This window comes from Cydia splendana, chromosome 19 (assembly GCF_910591565.1).
Source record: "Cydia splendana chromosome 19, ilCydSple1.2, whole genome shotgun sequence".
Taxonomy (NCBI): Eukaryota; Metazoa; Arthropoda; class Insecta; order Lepidoptera; family Tortricidae; genus Cydia; species Cydia splendana.
Genome location: NC_085978.1, coordinates 7,225,338 through 7,248,799, shown reverse-complemented (window position 1 = coordinate 7,248,799; position 23,462 = coordinate 7,225,338). Strand labels below are relative to the sequence as shown.

The 23,462-nt window shown below is 36.6% G+C and overlaps 2 protein-coding genes across 3 annotated transcripts in view; one reads left to right on the top strand and one right to left on the bottom strand.

Moving 5' to 3' along the window:
• The first annotated feature begins 437 nt into the window (after positions 1–437).
• On the top strand, positions 438–13,247 carry LOC134800217 (aldo-keto reductase AKR2E4-like). The gene is made up of 7 exons (XM_063772714.1): positions 438–576; positions 8,088–8,171; positions 9,808–9,972; positions 10,957–11,073; positions 11,580–11,747; positions 12,259–12,459; positions 13,015–13,247. Exons 1-7 carry the CDS (start codon positions 532–534, stop codon positions 13,201–13,203), a joined length of 969 nt encoding a protein of 322 aa, XP_063628784.1. The 5' UTR covers positions 438–531; the 3' UTR covers positions 13,204–13,247.
• Positions 13,248–13,668: 421 nt separating this feature from the next.
• Positions 13,669–23,462, bottom strand: part of LOC134800228 (alpha-tocopherol transfer protein-like) — a 39,709-nt gene continuing 29,915 nt past the window's right edge. The window contains exons 3-8 of one of the 2 annotated variants that reach the window (XM_063772728.1): positions 21,383–21,545; positions 16,981–17,039; positions 16,034–16,230; positions 15,262–15,372; positions 14,743–14,845; positions 13,669–14,289 (exon numbers count right to left, since the gene is read on the bottom strand). In XM_063772728.1, coding sequence (XP_063628798.1) covers positions 14,138–14,289; positions 14,743–14,845; positions 15,262–15,372; positions 16,034–16,230; positions 16,981–17,039; positions 21,383–21,545 — 785 coding nt within the window. In that variant the 3' untranslated portion in view covers positions 13,669–14,137. The remainder of the gene's footprint in view (positions 14,290–14,742; positions 14,846–15,261; positions 15,373–16,033; positions 16,231–16,980; positions 17,040–21,382; positions 21,546–23,462) is intronic. The other variant, XM_063772729.1, reaches the window with a different exon arrangement.

Here is a 23,462-nt window from a genome sequence, read left to right as displayed (position 1 = left end):
TTCACAGGGGGCCGATGTTTGAATTTCGAGCGCACGATTTCGTCACTCGAAAATCGGTGGAAAACAGCGAAATGCTAATTTTTGAAATACGAGCGATAGAAATTAGGAATCGAATGGTAATTGACCACTCATTTTCAATTCTTTTAGTAGAATTTAAATGCCGGGTACTGGAGATATTATTGAGCGAAATACACGAACTCGAGCGGTCGAAACTCAAGAATAGGCCCCCTGACCATAGTGTATCAAGTAGGTAAATAAATTACTTAAGTACCTTCAAGTACATTCATTCGGTGAAGCGATTACTTATAAAATATAGACACGTGATGGGATTCCCTATAATAAGTAGTCAATTAGGTAACATTAAAAAAATATTCCACTAGTTTGAGTTTGTATTACGTAGTAGTCTCACGATAGTCGTGGACGTATCGTGAACTGTGACCAAGGGTCTTGGGTACAAGACGCACCAGGCGTAAGGTCGTCGTTTCATCGTGTTACACTTCCATGTAGTCTGAGGCCAGCTTTGCTTGCAAAATGATCTCGGGTCTCGCATTGTTTCTGGCAATTGTGACGCTAAACGTGAGTGCTCTTTTTGATTATTTATTGAGTTGTTTACATATAAAAACATCGAACAAACAATAATTTTGAGTATCGAGCTGTAAGTTCTGTTGTTGTGATAGCATTTTCGGATTTTTCCTTATACTTATTTGAAATGTGAACATGGTTAATAATACTTATTTGTTAGTTTATTATTGCTTACCGACTTGATTGATTATTGCATACGCCTACAATTTGATTTATAGACAGTTATATATTAGGTAAAGTAGGTACCGTAAAAAGGGGTGAGTAGGGTTCGCGGGGAGAGTTGGGTTATGAATGGGGAGAGAAGGAATGTAAGGGGGGTGAGATGGGATTTTAAGGCTAATGCCACAAAAATAATGTAATCCAATTTAAAATGGAGCTCTAGTAATACTCTTCAATAACAATCTTCCAAAATCACCTTTGTATGAAAACCCAACTCACCCCAAATACGAGGGACTACGGGGTGAGGTGGGATTTCCTGTTTATCGTCAAAGTTATGAAATGGAACTACCCAAAATAAAATAGAAACTAAAATACAAACGTCCGGAACACTTATTATATACACCATTCAGTTTGCATATGTAAAAATAAAATGTTAGTGTAAAATAACAACACCCTTGAATATATTTATCCATTTATTTTCTTGTCTTATTCCAATTCACAATAATCCCATCTTATGACAACCGTTTGCTAGCACAACTCAACAATCAACTGAGACCCGTCGGCAGAGTGTAGTTTCTTTTTATACCCAACCAATAACAGTCTTTAATTTCAAACTACCCTTAACTTTAAAAACGAATTAAGTAGGTATGCTAAATACCAAAAACCCTACACTCGTCCATCCTGACTCCGTGTATGTCCTCATACACGTGCCAGGTGGAAACCCTACACTTGGCCGACAGACTACGTATACTTAACAGTGGATACACTAATCGCAAACCGATCAATTTCTTGCGATCAGAGTTAATGTGTAGGATACGAACCAGTTCTATTCTCGCACCTACTACTTAATTGTGTCAGCACACGAACCGATCATTTCTCGTGACTTAAAACAGTTTCAATCAGTCATCAGCACTTCAAATCTCAAAAACATCGTGTAAATAACCTTTCGTATGCCTGGTCCCGTATACGTACCACACAATTTGGACTATAATTTACAGTTTCAAGGTTATTAATTCAGTAGTAAATTTTAACTAAGGCATACGAAGGGTTAAAATTGTTACTCTTCTGCCGGAGACATCCACTCGACATCGACCAGAGGCCGACACCGATGTCATCAGAATGGACGACCGTCAAGCGGTGAGAAGGGCCCTGGCTCTGGAGGTCAGCGCGTGCGGGCTGCGGCGCGGCCGGGGCACGGGAGCGCGGAGGCGGGCTGCGGCGCGGCCGGGGCACGGGAGCGCGGAGCGGCGGTCGCCGTGCTCTAGACGCGCACCAGACTCTGGCGGCGCGAGGCGGGCTCCTGCTGGAGACGGCTCGCACAGGACTCTGGCGGCGCGAGGCGGACTCCTGCTGGAGATGGCTCGTACCGGACTCTGGCGGCGCGAGACGGGCTCCTGCTGGAGACGGCTCGCACCGGACTCTGGCGGCGCGTGGCGGACTCCTGCTGGAGACGGCTCGCACCGGACCCTGGCGGCGCGTGGCGGACTCCTGCTGGAGACGGCTCGCACCGGACTCTGGCGGCGCGAGGCGGGCTCCTGCTGGAGACGGCTCGCACCGGACTCTGGCGGCGCGAGGCGGACTCCTGCTGGAGACGGCTCAGTCATCGCCTCGCCTGTTGACTGTACTTGCTTCTGGCTCCTGGCGGGGGACGCCGGTAGAGGTGCGGCGCTCAACTTGCTAAAAATATCCAACATTGACTAAGTAATTCAGGGTAACAGATCAATAATTGCCATTTATTATTCGATTTTCATAAGTATTGATCATCTCTATCTGCAGGTAGACAGTACACGAACCAATTCAATTCTCGTGACTGAAACATCTCTAAACAGTACACGAACCAATTCAATTCTCGTGACTGAAACATCTCTTCAAATATCATGTCAAGAAATCAACAATTATAAACCTCACTCTTGAGACAGGATTCATTTTTCCTGAGAACCTTTCAATAACTTTAACCCTGACTATAATTTATAAAATATTACTATGATGAATAACAGCGATAATTAATTTCGCATATTCATATGCAAAACATGTGTAAAACTGGGACCTTATTGTGTTCAACTTGACCTATTATGTTTCCATTATCAATGCATCAATTCAATCATCAAATTGGTAACTAAAAACCTGTAATCCCAATGTTTTCAGAGAAGGTCGTATATTCTAGATTGTTAGGATTTATCCAAGCTGACAAAGTACTTAGTTCATCAATTGCAAGACGCGTTGGGATTTCAAGACCATTAATTTTACTTTTATAATATGCATATTGTTTTATGAAAGACTTGAACAGTATATTAATATTGTTGTTAAATAGCTGAAGTCTATAAACCTAAATTTCAACATTACAGAATACCAAATCGCACAGTTCGGGAATAAACATAGCACCTAGGTCTGTTTCCGTAGAAAAAGGATCAGTATTTTTTTTTTTTTTACACGTCGGTAATGTTTCTTTTCAGGAATTAAAATAAATTATACGTTTTAAATATTACATGGCATGGCAGACAAACGATAGAACTGCAAAAACCTGTTATGCTTTACCTATCCGTACCATCTGACTTGTTCTAAAAATGCCCTCATTGGTAATCTACTATTATTTGATAACGTACAAAGTTATACAAAAAATAATTATAAACTAACCTATTTTATTCAAGTTTGAGTGAAAACATATTACTATAATCAATAAGAGGCTATCAATCCTCCTTGATCTCGGTTTAATTGTGGTGTTCTGTTCTAGTAGCTTACGAACCAAATCAAGTTCTCGTAAGTACAAACAGGTTCAACCAACTTTAACTGCAGTAACCTATTAATAATTCATTATCAATAATTCAGTGATTCAATAATTCAGTGATTCAACAATTCAATAATTCAGTGATTCAACAATTCAATAATTCAGTGATTCAACAATTCAATAACTCAATAATTCAAAAACTCAATAATTCAATAACTCAATAATTCAATAACTCAATAATTCAATAACTCAATAATTCAATAACTCAATAATTCAATATCTCAATAATTCAATAACTCAATAATTCAATAACTCAATAATTCAATAACTCAATAATTCAATAACTCAATAATTCAATAACTCAATAATTCAATAACTCAATAATTCAATAACTCAATAATTCAATAACTCAATAATTCAATAACTCAATAATTCAATAACTCAATAATTCAATAACTCAATAATTCAATAACTCAATAATTCAATAACTCAATAATTCAATAACTCAATAATTCAATAACTCAATAATTCAATAACTCAATAATTCAATAACTCAATAATTCAATAACTCAATAATTCAATAACTCAATAATTCAATAACTCAATAATTCAATAACTCAATAATTCAATAACTCAATAATTCAATAACTCAATAATTCAATAACTCAATAATTCAATAACTCAATAATTCAATAACTCAATAATTCAATAACTCAATAATTCAATAACTCAATAATTCAATAACTCAATAACTCAATAATTCAATAACTCAATAATTCAATAACTCAATAATTCAATAACTCAATAATTCAATAACTCAATAATTCAATAACTCAATAATTCAATGACTCAATAATTTAATGACTCAATAATTCAGTGACTCAAATAATTCTTCAATGACTAAATAATTCAATAACCCAATAATTCAAAACCTCAATAATTCTTCAATGACTAAATAATTCAATAACTCAATGATTCAGTAAATCAACAACTCAATAATTCAGTAACCCAATAATTCAGTAACTCGATAATTCATTAAGTCATTAATTCGTAAATTCAAGTCTTCATTAAGTCATTAATTCGTTAATTCAATAATTCGTAAATTAAATAATTCGTTAATTCAATAATTCGTTAATTCAATAATTCGTTAATTCAATAATTCGTTAATTCGTTAATTCGTTAATTCAATAATTCGTTAATTCAATAATTCGTTAATTCAATAATTCGTTAATTCAATAATTCGTTGATTCAATAATTCGTTAATTCAATAATTCGTTAATTCAATAATTCGTTAATTCAATAATTCGTTAATTCAATAATTCGTTAATTCAATAATTCGTTAATTCAATAATTCGTTAATTCAATAATTCGTTAATTCCATAATTCGTTAATTCCATAATTCGTTAATTCCATAATTCGTTAATTCAATAATTCGTTAATTCAATAATTCGTTAATTCAATAATTCGTTAATTCAATAATTCGTTAATTCAATAATTCGTTAATTCAATAATTCGTTAATTCAATAATTCGTTAATTAAATGATCCGTTAATTAAATGATCCGTTAATTAAATGATCCGTAACTCATTGATCCGTAACTCATTGATCCGTAACTCATTGATCCGTAACTCATTGATCCGTAACTTATTGATCCGTAACGCATTGATCCGTAACTCATTAATCCGTAACTCATTAATCCGTAACTCATTAATCCGTAACTCATTAATACGTAACTCATTAATACGTAACTCATTAATCCGTAACTCATTAATCCGTAACTCATTAATCCGTAACTCATTAATCCGTAACTCATTAATCCGTAACTCATTAATCCGTAACTCATTAATCCGTAACTCATTAATCCGTAACTCATTAATCCATAACTCATTAATCCGTAACTCATTAATCCGTAACTCATTAATCCGTAACTCATTAATCCGTAACTCATTAATCCGTAACTCATTAATCCGTAACTCATTAATCCGTAACTCATTAATCCGTAACTCATTAATACTCAATCCAATAACTCAATCCAATAACTCATTAATCCAATAACTCAATAATTAAAATAATCCAGCAATTTTATAATTCGATGATTCAATTACTCAATTCAATAATCAACTCGATAATTCTAAGGGTCGAATAATTCCACAGTTCTAAAATTCAATAGCTCGATAATTCAATAATTCCATCTCTTTGATTGATAACTTCGATACACGATACGCGATACGCGATACACGATACACGATACACGATACTCGATACTCGATACTCGATACACGATACACGATACTCGATACTCGATACTCGATACTCGATACTCGATACTCGATACTCGATACTCGATACTCGATACTCGATACTCGATACTCGATCAATAAATAATTCAGTTTATAATTAGATGGCATTATAAATGTGGAGGTTCCTTGCAGTTTAAATAGAAATCACAAAAGTCGGTCAAATGGTTAGGATGAGAACCACTCATCGATCGTATCTATTATTTCGTGAGATAAGATAATATACATATTAAATTGATATATTTAGGCAAAATTTTCTCATAATTGGTACACAAGTAATAGGTCGGTCAGTAATAATCGGTTCATCAAAATTATTTTTCTCTCAACTTATCTTTTGGCAAAATATTCTTATACTTATGTTATATGTGCTAGATTCGATGAATGAGATGAAGTCTCAGCTTTTAAATCAATTGACAGTATCCAACACATATTACAATATCAAATCATTCATAATATAGTAAAGGTAGGTGTACATGACCTGATGTCCGGTGGCGCGTGCCCCTCACTAAGGCTGTCGAGGCGGGGTTACTCCCGACTTTCACAACAGGACTCTGCTTCGCTCTGGATTCCTTTTTCACTGCCGCTGTAATTCCAGCTACATACGTTTGCAAGCGCCGTTGATCATCATGAGTCATCGTCAGCCATATTCTTCAACAACTCGGCATGAAACGTAAAAGTATCCGGTGTTACATATAGGTACCTATATACTACATCATAATACCTTATAAACTTTAAAGGAATTACAGTACATAAAATTATGTTTAATGGTAGTTCAAATTATAAACATTAATTTTATCTCAAAAACGGTGCGTCGTAGCAAAAAAAGGATTGAAAATTCAAGCCCCCTTTAATGCCCCGTTTGCATAGTAGCCATCTATTTATATTACCACAAATTTTAACATTAAGGATCAAAATCAAAACTCAAAATCATCAATTAATTTGCGAGACCTGGTTGTAAATCATAAATATCAATTTATCTCGGAAACTGTGCGCCGTTGTGAAAAAATAATGAAAATTAAGGCACCCTTTAACACTCCATAACCAACACATATCAAGACCCACGTGTTGACATATTCTGCCTAATTTCCACATGTGTGTGGGTAGGTAAGTAGCAAAAGAAGTAATTACCGTCACGTATTTATTAGGAACAAGGTGTACCTACTTGATTTTGTTACTTTGAATTCTCGACCAACTGACGCATATATTCTTATGATTATGTCCATGTAAGGGTCATTTATGGGTCAAACTAACCTAAGTTTAACTGACATGCAATTAGATAGCCTATAATCATAATCATCATAATATTATTAATAAATTATGTAGGTACTTATTTAAATTAAATAAAAATGTTACCAGTACCATATTTCTTACGTAATCCATTATAATTTTGTATATTTAATTATCTCAAAGCTCAGAATAAGGGTCATGTTATTATCAGTTATCTCACTAAATCAATAAGTAATAACAGTAGGCGTGTACTTACGTTCTGCACACTTCTGAAGTGTAAAATAACAACACCCTTGAATATATTTATCCATTTATTTTCTTGTCTTATTCCAATTCACAATAATCCCATCTTATGACAACCGTTTGCTAGCACAACTCAACAATCAACTGAGACCCGTCGGCAGAGTGTAGTTTCTTTTTATACCCAACCAATAACAGTCTTTAATTTCAAACTACCCTTAACTTTAAAAACGAATTAAGTAGGTATGCTAAATACCAAAAACCCTACATTATCGAGGTTTGAATATCAGTTTTGCACCTACTCACCCCATTTTACGGTAATCAATTTGAATTATAAGTGAATTGAAATCAAATCACAATTTTGAAACTACAATTGTTATTTATGTGACCAACCAACGTGACCAAATTCCGTTTATACCTACTCGTAATAATCATATACACTTGCCAAAGCTTTGAAAATGTAACTGACCTAGCCAGATTATTTTGTAGTAGTGGTTCGCATTCCTATATAGAATATTTGTCAAAAGCATGAGCTTGTTGTTGTGATGTTACCATGATACGAACATTAATGTTACCTAGAGTTAGATCAAGATAAGTTTGCAACAATTTTGATAGCACACGCAGTGCAAGTGTTATTTTAAACGTCAAACTTCTATGAAATTATGACGTATAAATAACACTCGCACTGCGTATAATGCTATCAAAATCGTTGCAGACTTTTCTTGGTCGAACTCTAACAGTTTTATTAGTTTAGGGCTATACATTTAGTGGTTAGTACATCGAATTACTAAGCGTAAATTGACTTTTATGTGACGGGTAGGAAGAGTTAATTTATTGTGCATATTTTCTCCTTTTCAGGTTGCCTCAGCGGTACTGCCTCCAGTAAAGGAGCTGAATGATGGCAATAAGATGCCAATGCTTGCACTGGGGACACACAATTCAGTAGGTATCATTTATTTACTTCATGATTCACCGACCCGCATATAGCCGGTTTTTGCGTAATGTTGTTTGTTATTGTTTCTACCTTGGCAATCTTCGCACATATGATTCAAATATTCTAACTAAGTATTTGTAGGTAAGTATATTTTATAGTTTGTATATTTATTTTAATACTAGTTTTAACTTTAATTTTAATATCGTATTATTATGATTATTCTTTTAAAATTATGCACTACATTAGGGTGTTTCATTTTTCCGAATTTTCGATTTTCATCTGACTTTGCTCGAATTCTTGTTCTAACTGATAAAAAAATATTATACGTTAAAAAAAATTAAAATCGGTCAACATTTAGAGGTTGCACAACATCAACAAAGATTTTTCAAATAACCAACGACTCTACATCGGAGGGTAGAAAATGGTTTAAGCGGCTACCATCAAAGCGGAGAGTAGTGTGATACTGAACCTTCTACATATAAATAAATTTTAAAATTAGTAGTAAACTTGGATTTTGGTTACTCGATAAATGTTCTAATTAAGATTTTTCAGTTTTTCCGCCTGTTTCCAAAGGAAAAGTGCTTTTATCGTGTTTTAGACGCAAAATTCAGTTTTCTTGTTCGATTTTAGTATCAGTTCATTATATTTTGTCATTTTAGAACATAGTTCATTTGCACGCAATGTATGGGGTTCTCACTCTACCTTTTCAACTTGTGCAACATCTAAACGTTATTCGTATATTTTGAAAATTGAAATAGATAGTTTTTAATGTGGGGAGACTCCATTGGTGAGCAAAGTCAGGAAAAATATTACAACTTTTTTTTTCACCATACAAAAGTGAATCACCCTACACTACATCTCTGTAAGTCGCGTAACTCACCGATTTTATAACTTAAATTTGAATCACTTTTGGATGTCTAATATCATTCAAATTGTTTAGTACCTGGCCACCCTAAAAATGAATTCTATTCACCTATAAACAGAATTCATTTTAGTATAAAGTGGGTAGTTATTGAAGGGTGGCCAGTAATTGACGATTTACCCTACTTCCGTAATTTATATTATAACGCAATAATATGCTAATATATGTAAAATATAACTGAGGGTAGCCAAAGGAACTTCTATACTCTGTATCTTTAGGTATTTAAATAAAAGTAAACAAATAATTTGTACATTATCGGGTAGTTATAACATTTATTGGTTAACCAACCAAATACATAAACCACCTGGATCTGTCACTGAACCACCTGACTTTAACCTACATTATTTGACCATGTAATGGTTTCATCTACCCTCAACTGGCTTAAGGAGCCATTTGAGGGTAGATTTTGTTTACTTTTATTTAAATACCTAAAGATACAGAGTATAGACTTGAGAAGTAAGTAAAAGGACAATAATGTAGAAAGGTACAGAAACGGCAATAGAGAGTACTCTTTCCGGGCGAGTGTTATGCCTGTAACTCTCTTTGTCATTCTTGCACTGTGAATAAATTAGTCCGTAGGCAGCTGGGAGAAAAATCTCCAGCACAGCCGAGTCGGGCATGCTGCCGGATACCGGGCCGGCAGCATCCAAAGAGACCTCTGACGAAAAAAAAACAGCAACAGAAAGACGTTTATTGGTAATCTGATCTAATGATTCTAACAGACTGGTGAGGCAGCGTTCACAGCCACTGTGTCCGCCATCGAGTTAGGCTATCGGCACATCGACACTGCAGTCATCTACGAAAACGAGGAGCAGATAGGCAGAGCCATCGCTGATGTGGTGAAGCGAGGACTTGTTAAGAGAGAGGATCTCTTTATTACAACCAAGGTATTTACAGTTAACTTGTGTTGTAACTGAAATAGGTGTCATATAAAAAAAGAAAACCGGGCAAGTGCGAGTCGGACTCGCGCACGAAGGGTTCCGTACCATAATGAAAAAAAAAAACGAAAAAAAAGCAAAAAAAAACGGTCACCCATTCAAGTACTGACCACTCCCGACGTTGCTTAACTTTGGTCAAAAATCACGTTTGTTGTATGGGAGCCCCATTTAAATCTTTATTTTATTCTGTTTTTAGTATTTGTTGTTATAGCGGCAACAGAAATACATCATCTGTGAAAATTTCAACTGTCTAGCTATCACGGTTCGTGAGATACAGCCTGGTGACAGACGGACGGACGGACGGACGGTCGGACGGACGGACGGACGGACGGACGGACAGCGAAGTCTTAGTAATAGGGTCCCGTTTTACCCTTTGGGTACGGAACCCTAAAAAAGTGACCAAGCCCTTCGGAATCGAACCGGTATCAGCACGCGATTAAAGCCCTGGGAGCCTTGCCAAGTTGCCAATCAAATGCTAATTGTCTCTTTGCCGTACTAATATGGAAGAGTTATAAATGCTAATGTCTCTTTGCCGTACTAATATGGAAGGGTTATAGAAAGTCATTACCGTTTCGCAAACGATAGAAGCATTTTGGCTAGGCCCTTTGAACCTCTTAGGTCACAGGGCCACGGCGGTAGTCGAAGTGTAGCAAGAAACAGCATATGAGAGCCTCTGACAAGATAATGATGACAGTGATGATTTGGTCACGACAGTAGTAACGAATTTGATTAGAGGTTACCTTAATGTCCGTTAGGACAACCGGCAGTTTTAGAAACCCTTCGGAGAGACTTATTTTCTAGGAGAGAATAGCCTTACTCACCTATTTAACATGGTTAAATTTATGTTGCATATTGGTTGGAATTGCAATTTTTCAAACAATAGAAAGTTGAGGTTCTGCATGATAACTTAAAAAATCTTTTTTTTCATTCTAGCTTTGGAATGACAAGCACTCCCGAGAAGACGTAGTTCCGGCATTAAAAGAAGCTTTGGGAAGACTCAACTTGACATATGCAGACCTATACCTCATACATTTCCCCATAGGTGAAAAGGTACCTACTTATACACTGTCTAATCTACATTACTGATACATATATTGACGGCAGATAAAATCAAAATACTACATTAGCTAGAATAGTTATAAATACTAAATGAATATTATATGTATTAAAACGGGTCACTTAGGTACGTATTTTAAGTCAAAAATTGCTCGACATGTTTCGCTCTTCTTCTTCTTCTGTAACATCGATCGAGGAGGAGGAGGAAGTTTTGTTGTTAAAATAGTGAATGAATACCACTTTTTAAATGAATGAGTGTTAAGCAACAACCACCTTATTCGCTAATGTGTTACGTACACATTTTATTCTCTTCTTTCGCGCTCCCAACATTGCTGAGGATCGCGACCAAATGTAAGTACCTAATAAAATTTGTGTCCATTTTGTGCGGCCTTAAGATTAATACAAATACTTACCTATAGTTTCCACCCGGGCGTCAAGCTCCAAAAGGTCAAAATAATGAGCAAATTGGCTTGCAACTAATGATACAATTTACGTTCCAGGCTAATGATAAACTGGCGGATACTGATTATCTTGAAACGTGGAAGGGCATGGAGGATGCCAAAAAGCTGGGACTGGCCAAATCCATTGGAGTGTCCAACTTCAACAGCGAGCAGATAGACAGGATTATCGCCAACACCCACACGATACCCGCAGTGAACCAAATAGAGGTAATACTTTCTAATGAGAATACTTAATAATAATAACTCCTGATGCCTGAGTATCAAAATTTGGTATTTCAAATTCACCTAACTCTGTTAGGTTCACAAAAATGCAAAGCTTGGTTGGAGCTTTCTACTACGTGTAGGACGCCGGTCGTCAGGGGGATATAGGTAAGGATTAGAGAAAAACATTTTACTGATTTAAATACTAGATTCAAGCATCTCCACCATATTTGGATAGACACCATGCCATTTTAACCTCATCTAGTGAACATGCTAACTCCTCTATCTTCAGTAGATCGTCGTGTTTTTTGACCACACCAAAAAGCTCCAATGTTGCTCGTGCTCTTGCATTAATCAAACTGTATTTTTATGGACCTTTTGTGCAAAGGAGCAGTTAATCACTGTTAAGTTCTTGAAATCTCTCGTTGACTTGATTTTTTTAAATCTCAATAAAGATATATACCAAAGAGGTAATTATAAAGCACAAACGTGATTCCTATCTATCACTGTTTTGCAGGTGAACCCGTCGCTGACGCAAGAATCTTTGGTAGCCTATTGTCAGAAAAAAGGAATTGTGGTCATGGCCCACAGCCCATTCGGCTTCATGGTGGACCGAGAATCTCTGGAGTCCCCGCCTCCCGCACCCGACGATCCGGTACTGACGAAGATAGCGAAGAAATATGGGAAAACCACGTTCCAAGTGGTGCTACGGTATTTGGTAAGCACCAATCTATTCTTTCGTATCCGTCTTCCTTAAATATATATTTTCCATCGTCTTATGCGTCACTCTGATTTATTAGAAACTGCCGGCCACCCTGACAGAGAATAAAAGTGCGATCATGTTTGGTCCGCTGGCCAAGAATCACATTGTGAAGAGATAAAGGTTTCTACTTAAATTACCTAAATCAACATCTTCATCATGAGATTCATGAACAGTAACAACTCTATCCCTCGTCACAGGCACAGGTGTATTTAGCAATTACTTTGCGGTTGCTTAACTTTTTAACTTAAGCATGCATGCAGCAGATTTAGAAGTTCTTATCGCCTTATTCCCAGCTAGGAATAGAAAGCTACATACGTTTGTAGTACCAACAAGTTAGTAGTAATTTTAATATAGCCATCCATTGTATTGTATTGTAGCACGAGCAGGTTTTCGCAACTCGACGACTGGCGTCTATTTGCGTTTCGTATTAGCCATATATTGGAGGCATTTTCCTATCGACTACAAGCGGGAAATAATTGAAATGTAACTATTTACAATTTACATTTTTAGGTTGATCGCGGAACAGCTCCAGTACCCAAATCAGCAAACAAGCATCGTCAAAAGCAGAATATCGACATTTACGATTTCAAACTTACAGAGGAAGAAATTGCAGCTATCAACAAATTTAACAGTAACACCCGAGTAATAAAGGGCGTGTTCTGGTTTGATCACCCTTATTACCCTTTTAATAAAGACTAGATTGCCTACACGTAAAATAAGAATACGTATAGAAATTATTATCAACCGCTGGCTACTATGTATGTACATGTACATATAAATAACTATGTAAGAGTCATATTCTGATCTTAAACAATTAGACGAAGGATAAAGGATGACTCACGTTAGACCTGGCCGTGTCTGGGCCGGAGCTTCCGGAGCTTACTTTTCTATGACATGACAGGCGATCACGTGATGCTTTCCATAGAAAACGATGCGCCGGAAGCTCCGGGCCGGACACGGCCCGGTCTAACGTGAGTTATCGTTAAGGAAGAGAGACGCACGAATTAAAGCACTATGCCATAGGAATAGTTTGTTGTGGGCTATACGGTGCCATTTTTTGCTTGGTTATCCATTGTTAAGGTTCAATCGAGCTTAGATTTGGCAAAAAGTGATCAAAAATAAAATTTTAGATAAACGCGAGATGAGAAATAAAACACAAATGTACTCAAAATACTAGTTGGTACTTCATATAAAATGTATTATCAATGTTTATAAAATAAACATATATAAGTATGTCAATAAATTTTATTATTCTAGATTTTCCCATTTGTGATTCTGTAACTTAAAGTACTCATTAAATTATAATTACATAAAATGTGATTTTGTTATCATGACCCTATGTCAATCATTAATCTTATCACATCTGGAGCCTAATGGTGAAATGCTGCTAAATACAATAACTCCACTCATTCCAGTAAAATATCACATATTACGCGCGGTCTTATCGAAGTTTTTTTTTTACTTAGCATAATCTAAAATTTTTAATGTGTTTGTCCTAATATTTTTTTAATGTGTTTAACCTGTCATTAAAAAAATATTACCTATCAAAGAAATTAATGATGTCAAGAGCCGCCGCTGCCGCCGTCGCCGGTCGCGCAAAGTCGTGGCTGAGCCCTAAGCGGTATGGTTAACATTAATCGATAGACAACTGTCTGAAGGAGCCATCGATGCCGAAGAGTTCATCGTAGTTGGTCGGCCGACCCGGCCGGAGCGCCTCGTTGGCTTTCACTGACTCTTGCGCAGCGAACCAGTCGCGGTACTCTTCTAACTTCAGTCGCCATTGTTCTGGAATGAGCGAGGTAGCGTCAGCACTTTACTTAGACTTGACCTTAAAGTAAAATAGCGGCACACACACACAGCGCACAAAAAACATCTTTCGTTTCCCCTCTTCGAATTAACATGTCCGTCTCCTTATCTTAATTTCCGTTTTGTGCCATCAGAATATTCAGAATGTACCTAACCATTAATATTTGTGGACAAAGGTTGATGCACTTGAGTTTTTCGGAACTTATGTACGAAATATCATTTGATATTTACCAGTCGCTTTTCGGTGATGGAAAACATCGTGAGGAAACCGGAATAATCCTTATGAGGCCTAGTTTCCCCTCTGGGTTGGAAGGACAAATGGCAGTCGCTTTCTTAAAATTCTAGTGATTAGTTGCTAAGCAGACCCCAGGCTCCCATGAGCCGTGGCAAAATGCTGGAACAACTCGAGGAAGAAGAGGTTCATGCACTCACCATGTAGAACTTCAATGCTGGGGCTTTTGCCACCGTACTCAGTTGGCAGCATCTCCAGAGGGATGTGTTTGCTCAGCTCTTTCATGCCTTTGTGGACGTATATCTGTAATGTGGCAGAATTGCTAATATTTTAAATTGGTTAAACGTATTTTTTTACACTCATATCTTCATTTGTAATAGGATGTAGTGCTAAAGGACATATAACTAACAAACAATGTCCTTAAAAGTCTTGTCAATCGATTTTAAACTTCTTCTAATGGTCGATGATTAGACGAGAAAAAGCGTTCGACAAATCTTTTTCTATAGAAAATATCACGTGATCTGATCGCTGATCGCCCATCACAGAAAATGAAGTGTCAGACGCCTCGGCCTGGACCCGGACCGTTCCAGCGTGAGTTACCCTTTACTCAATTAAGCCTATGTGCGCTGATATTTTCGCTATGTTAGGAGTGATGCAATCTAACGAAAGTTATTAATTACTAATTTCTGTTAGCTAATCATAAGAAAAAATATTCTTACTCTTTTCCTGATTTTCTCTTTGAGGAAAGGTTTGATAAAGTTGACAAAGCGTTCAACGATTGACGATGTGTTGATGATGTGGACTTCTTTCAGTTTAACTGGATAGGCTTCCTGTAAACAAGTAAGTACTTCTTAATGACGTTAGGAGATAGCCTGGCTAAAAGCCTAGGCCCCAGGACCGTTACATCTATTATGTACACGTCTTCAGCAACTCTGACCTTCTACTCAGTGAGTCGGACATCACCGATCACAAACGCCAGTTTCTTAGGTTCTTACTTTGTAGACGGTCTTCTACACATTGACCTTACTAAACCTTCACTTTACTTTACACTCTTACCTGGTCTGGACCCAAATCAAGAACTTCTTAATGACGCTATGAGACAGTCTAGCTAAGAGACTATTATTAGGTCCCAGGACCGGGGCATCAATTATGCACACGTCTCCAGAAACCCCAACCTTCTCCTCCGTGAGTTGGATGTCACCGATCATCAACGCTAGTTTCTTAGGTTCTCTATAGACGATTAGACGTTATTCTCTACATTGACTTTACTAAACCTTCACCTTACTCTACAAACAATCTTACCTGGACACAAATCAAGAACTTCTTAATGGCGCTAAGAGACAGCCTAGCTTAAAGAGACTAGGTCCCAGGACCGTGGCATCGAGTATGTACACGTCTCCAGCAACCCCAACCTTCTCCTCCGTGAGTCGACGTCACCGAACATCACATTAACCTTACTAAACCTTCACCTTACTCTACAAACAATCTTACCTGGACACAAATCAAGAACTTCTTAATGACGCTAGGAGACAGTCTAGCTAAGAGACTAGGTCCCAGGACCGTGGCATCGAGTATGTACACGTCTCCAGCAACCCCAACCTTCTCCTCCGTGAGTCTGACGTCACCGATCATCAACGCCAGTTTCAACACGTCGGTGATCTGCTTTGCATCGAGATTGGGATGGGTGCCTGGAATTATTTAAACGAGGAAGATTAACGGCTTATTCATTTAATCTAAAGTACTTCTGATAATTAAAAAGGCGAATCTCTACTACAGGGTGTACAAACAACACATTTTCCAATGTGGCGGCGGTTCCTCAAGGTCAGATAGCTAAATATGAAAAGAGGACTATGAAAACATTATTATAAGTTTCACGACTGTTATAGAGATTTCGATCTTTGTCTTAATACGAATGTGCTATCTTTTTAAGAAACACAAAATACTTAAGTGCCTACTTATGTCAAAATGACTGATACCCAGGGAAGTAACCATTAATAAAATTTAGTAAGCAGCATACCTAATCTTCCGTTTCTACTCGGAAACCAGACAGCAAATGCGGGGTTTTATTTTTATTCCGTCTTTGCTTTGATCTTCACAGCAATTTACTTCACAGATTTTGTTGATATATTTTCTTGTCTCTTGTTTTCGAAATCGAAATACCATGTATACACAATAATGGTCTGCCTTAAACACATATAATAATGCATTATTAAAATGTATGTCGTGGCCAGATCTTAGAACTGATCATTTGATGATTATGGCAATCATTTCGTCAAATGATCGGTTAGCCACATCTTAAAAAAGTTAAACCTAACCTGGTCAGATTGGTTAGGATTTCATATCAAGAAGTGATCAATTCTCAAATGGGATTTCATGAAATGATCAAATCCACGACTGGCCACGACATATACACAAAAGTAGCATTTTTATAAGCCTACCTCTGATTAACGTGACTCTTCTTCCATTTGGAGTGATCCCGGGCAGTGGTGGACCTTGTCTGAAATGATGTTTTATTTCATTATTAATATTATTTGTTTTAATTTAACAGTAAACAATAATTAAAACTACAATCGCTTAACTTTAACAAACGTATTTATCTTCAAAATATTCTCCTTTATCTTGTTAAATTTATCAACAAAATGCCGAAGTAAAAAAAACAACGGGTTGCACTCCGGGAGTGCCGGCAGAAGTGAAAACTCAATGACATGAGTGAAAACTCAAAATATTAATAACAGCGCCATTTAGTGCAAAATGTCTGCAGCACTATGTATAATTGAGGTTAACGCCATCTAGCGTTATTTCGTCGCATTACTTGGAACCCCTAAGCACATCACTGTTAGTACTCGAGTTATATTAGGACCAGTTAGAGGGAAACTCACTAGATGGCATTTAAATCAATAAAGAAAAACTCAATGACATTGTAACAGTGTCCGTCACACGTGACGTCACGTCTTACGAATCTTACCTGTCGCGAGTTTAACATTTTTTCCCCATCACAAAAAGTGCACTGCCGGCCTAGCCAAGTTTAGAATCGCTATCGCTTCGACAACGAATCACTTTGTGTCTCTCTTTCACTCTTTCTTGTTAGTGCGACAGTGACAGTTGCGTTTCTATCGCTACGCAGCGTAAGCGATTGGCATGTTGGCTACGCGGCCTGCGCCGCTAAAGAAGTTTTCACTTCAAAAATTGTCAACGTATTTTTGGGCCACACGTGTTTAAATCTAGACGAATCTGAGTAAACCTTTACATGCGAAGCGCCTCGGTAAATATTGGCGAAGGTGGCACGCATTGACCAGTGGCCTTGATCAACGATCAACTCCGAAATTACCTTCCGATAGTAGGTAATAATATAAATATTACAGCGGATAGGTTTTTAATATACCCGTCAATTTAAAGGTGGCAATTTAACGCTGTAATGCTGTTAAGGTAAACTTCGGATGTTAACTACAGGTTGAGGCGTCGTTGTCGTGCCAAATAAATTGACAGATACAGAAGTGGAAACAACGACCTTTACAGCGTTACTGCAGCGGTTAACAGAATGGTGATGTCACTGTCAATCTTTTGAAAGAACGTTCTAATCGCAACCGCCATGTCACAAGTAAGGAATTCATCAAGAAAATTGATAGTAACATCGCCAACGTCTGGCTACGTTACGCTAGCAAGACTGCTGCAGTCGCCATGTGAATGTAACCTTAAGTGCAGTATAATAAATATCACGGTCTTAGTGTGATGAGGAAGCTTCATGACCCCTTCTGTCACTTTTTTGACGGATACTAAGATGATTATATTATTTTTTGTTTCCGCAACACACATTAAGCGAAATGCCATACTTTTTATCTTTTTCTTTTAACTAAGCAAATATCAAACAATTTAAATAGGTAAGTACCTAACGATCGTCTGCAAATTACTGTTGATTGACATATTTGTTACGATCCTATTTTTTTTATGATTTATCGTGAATGTGAGGTAGGATTAAGAACCTTGAACCTTGGGGTTTTCCCCCCTTAATTTGCCTTATGTTCTTTTTACACCACTCAAATCTTACAAAAAAATCTCCTATAAAAACAATGCGTGATGTAGTTCTGTATTTTTTGTATGTTGTTTGGAGTCCTTGGAGGAATGTGAAACTATGTTTTGCAAGCAAAAAAAAGTTGTGCTCTCTGCGTAATTTGTGAAAAACTGCAAACATTTCGGTCTTTTTTCAGATTTTACAGTTTTTTTATAAAACTATGGGTTTTCGGTCAAAACTTGCTATGTAATGTTGAAAGTACTTATATTAAATTTGGAACACTTTAAGCCCATAAACAGCGCCGTATGTCAAATAGTTCTTGAGATATGGGGCTTTAAAAAAAGGGTATCTTTTTCCTTGGAATGAAATTTTTCGTTTTTCCTATATTTTAAGACAAATATCGGCACAACAGCTCATGCTAGTTATAATTCAATGAATAAAGTTGTAGCAAATTTAATTACCTTTCATTTAAGTGCAAGAAAGGGTCAGTAAGTCTTACAGTTATCTAGTTATCGTAAAAAAATAAAATTGCTATAATGGGGAAGGCAACTAATGTATTGTTTAAGGCATTGTCAAAATCCCTTCAAAAGGCAGTACCATCGTCGAGAACGCAATCTACGATTATCTTTTACCGGCTTTCCCCGATAGCAGCAGAGAAATGTCAGAGATCAACCATTTTCAAAATGCACTCACCTCTTAAGCACTTCATTCATTCAGTAATTAAATCAAGATACCATCTGTAGTTTGGCTTGTTTCTCGGCCTCACTTTTTGGTTGTAGCCATAGATTCCATGATGCCGATTATTATTTGACAATTTGTTATGGTTTTTAACTTGTTTTGATACGACCTTGACGATAGTTCACGGTAATTGGCGTGGTGTTGGCGAAACGCACTGAAATTACTGGAAGTCTTGTCATTGGATATCCAGCTCGCGCTCGCTTATTGGTGCTCTGGAGTGTACTGTGAGTCGTGGTCATACAAGATCGCGATAAAATCCTAACCATAATAAATTGGTACATCATAATCAGCTACCATTACCCACTCTAGGTATACGTTTGTGTTATAATCCACAGGTTTTTACTAGCAATATCCTATTACTACAGTACTAGTCTTTACTAGATCGGTGTATAAATTGACAATCCAAATTATTAATAGAAGAAGAACTGAACGAAACACGTAGGTAAGTATAGATAAGTGTGTGTTAACATGATGTGCCAAGCCGGGCGGATTGCATACATTTGTTTCATATCGGAGAGCTTACTTATACCGGTTTCTTTAGCCCTTGACTCGCGTATAAGCGATATTAATAATGAACTACAGTATCATGTTGAGTAACTGGCGTGAATTACATTGGCGTGATTGGGGTTAGGCGGGCTTTTATAAGATAATTAAATAGAATATTTATTGCGTTCAGATTAATAACCTGTTTTTAACACCCTAAATTGGATAAATTTCCGAATATTTTCAGTTAAATGCCTATATCTACAATCCGAAAAAAGGTTCACTTGTATCGTGGTTTCATAAAACCACACAATAACTCTTTTTTCTATTGACAAATTGACCCATTTACTTTCCAATTATTTTGTACTATAAATACATTTATATAGTAAATACTACTAGTGAAAGAGGTATTGCTAGTTACAAACCCGTGGATTGACAACTCTCTGAGCAGTAGCTCCACATTAATTTAGCCTTTGGAAATGAATTTGTAATTTATTGTGTAAATACCGTAAACCATTGAAGACGTTTTAATATACTGGTTACATGGCAATACTGAGTCACATAACATGCCTATAACACAAACGTTTACCTAGAGTGGGTAATGGTAGCTGATTCTGATGAATCAATATGTTATGGTTAGGATATCGTGATCTTGTATTACCACGACTTAGAGTACACTCAAGAGCAATAAGCGAGAGCGAGCTAGATACTAATGACACGACTTAATTAGTAAATTAGTAATTTCAGTGTGTTTCACCAACACCACGCCAATTACCGTGAACTATTGTCAAGGTCGTATCAAAACAAGTTCAAAAACCATAGCAAATTGTTAAATCGGAATCGGCATCATGGAATCTATGGCTACACCTACAACCAAAAAGTGGGGCCGAGAAACAAGCCAAACTACAGATTGTATCTTGAATGAATTAAATCCTTGAGAGGGGGGTGCATTTTAAAAATGGTTGATCTCCAACATCGCTCTGCTGCTATCGGGGAAAACCGGTAAATACTAATCGTAGATTGCGTTCTCGTCGATAGTACTGCCTTTTGTAGGGATTTTGACAATGCCTTAAACAATACATTAGTCCCCATTATAGCATTTTTTTTTCGATAACTAGAGAACTGTAAGACTTACTGACCCTTTCTTGCACTTAAACGAAAGGTATTAAATTTTCTACAACTTTATTCATTGCAATATACCTCATAGCATGAGCGTTTGTGCCTATATTTGTCTTAAAATATAGGAAAAACTAAAAATGTCATTCAAGGAAAAAATACCCTTTTTTAATGCCCCATATCTCAAGAACTATTTGACATACGGCGCTGTTTATGGGCTTCAATTGTTCCAAATTTAATATACTTTCAACATTACATAGCAAGTTTTGACCAAAAACCCATGGTTTTATAATAAAACTGTATAATAAAACTGTAAATTTTTACAGTTTTTCGCAAATTACGCAGAGAGCACAACCTTTTTTTTGCTTGCAAAATATAGTCTCACATTTCTCCAAGGACTCCAAATAATATACAAAAAATACAGAACTACATCACGCATTGTTTTTTTATTGTAAGATTTGACCGATGTATTTAGGTTTCATCAGAATACTTACATTTTGGTCATGTATACGTCCTTCAAAGCTGGTTTTGTGATGTCCCGCTCAGTGAAGAATTCAGGGCAAGCAGCTCGCATCGTGAAGTACATGTCCAGCTTACGCTTACACTTCTCCAGCGAATAGCTGCTGCCACGAAGAAAAGTGAGCAGGCATTGGTAATCTGGAATAAAGAAAACATGGTTTATGTATGTGCGTTCAGCACTACAGGTGATATTCGATTTATGACAGTAAGCAGGAACTGCACGTTTTGGTCCATTCTAGTTAAATAGGACCATAATGATGACGGTGTAATAATACCAATAACAAATATTACTTATATGTCCGGAATCGTGGGTGTATCATCATTTAGCCGTCCTCCGACATTATGTTTATATGACTTTTGGATTCAAATCAAAAAATGTCGTTTTCGAGGCATTATTTTATCTCCTGATGAGTTAGTTTTAATAAGTCATTTTGAAACAGGTTAAATGCATAAATCTATTACTTGCTACATTCTAAATTCATATTTACAAATTCGAAATGCATTAAGTCGTTAAAATTCAATTAATGTGATTGATTTTTAATTAGTTATACTCTTTGATATATTAGGTAGCTGAAGACAGGCTTACTATTATCGAACGAGTGAGCGAAGCGAACGAAGTTCTTACATTCGACTTGGGACACGTGGCTGGCTAGGGGCACGTCCCGGCATTTCGATGTTTTTAAGCTGAACTATCAGAGGATAGTTTGATACTCAAGAACTTAAGTAAATTTGTTCTAATTTAAATTAAATTGGGTAAACGTGTAGTTGAGTGCATTATATTTTAGTCATTAAATTATGAGCAGGCTCGATCAAGGCGTTATTGAGCTAGAAGAGCTTAGAAAGCTAAAAAGCAATTTGTGAGGGGTCTTGCAATTCTGGTCATATTTTTGCAAGAAAGAATGGTCGAGTTTGGTATCAAATGAAAGTGCTCGGCTTGCACTTTTATAATATCGTTTTTAAATTTACCATTTTGAAATAATTAGCAAGATAAAAATAAACATAATATAGGTATTTGACATTTGACAGGAAATATTTCGGCTTACCACAGATACAGTATCAGTTAAGGGCTCCACAGACCTTGTAATATATCCACGCGATTTCTGATCCATTGCCGCCTATAGTGGGACATAAAATAGTAGAAAGTAAATAAAATGAAACTCTAAAATTTCCATACTATAGTCGGTCAAACAAGTTTGTCAGTAGGAAAAGCCGCGATATTCAAATTTTCTATGGGACCATAACCCTTCGCGCCTCCATTTTTTAGCCGCTTTTTTCTACTGACGGAAATGGCTTGACAGACTATAAATTGTTGCCATGTGTAAGCATTTTACGTCAAAATGTGACAGCTACGTAGAAAGTGGCGCCCTCATTTATTAACCGACTTCCAAATCTCAAAAGGGGATTCGATTCTGATTTTTTTTATATTTGTTACTCCATATCTCCGTCATTACTGGACCGATTTTGAAAAAAAATTTTTTGATTGTATGTACATATATGCATACAGATTGTTCCCGTTTTTGTCAAAACCCAGTTCTGATGATGGGATCCATGAGGAATCGAGGGAACTCAAATCTTAAAGGCATACATATAGTGATTTATGTGTTTTATCAACAAATCAAGCACATTAAAAAAAGTGACATTTGATGAAGTGGAACTGCTGATGATGATCAGAACGGAACTCTTCAACGACGCATAGTTCACGTTTGGCGATTTGTCCTCTTCGTTATGTTTGTTAAGCAAGTTAAGTTTTTAAGCCACATTTTTGTCAAGCTCGAGTTCTGATGATGGGATCCACGAGGAATCGAGGGAACTCCTCAAATCTTAAAGGCATGCGTATAGAGATTTTTGTATTTTCATCAGAAAATCAAGCATTTTCATAAAAAAACTGTCGCATTTGATGAAGTGGAACTGCTGATGATGATCAGAACGGAACTCTTCAACGACGCATAGTTCACGTTTGGCGATTTGTCCTCTTCGTTATGTTTGTTAAGCAAGTTAAGTTTTTAAGCCACATTTTTGTCAAGCTCGAGGTCTGATGATGGTATCCATGAGGAA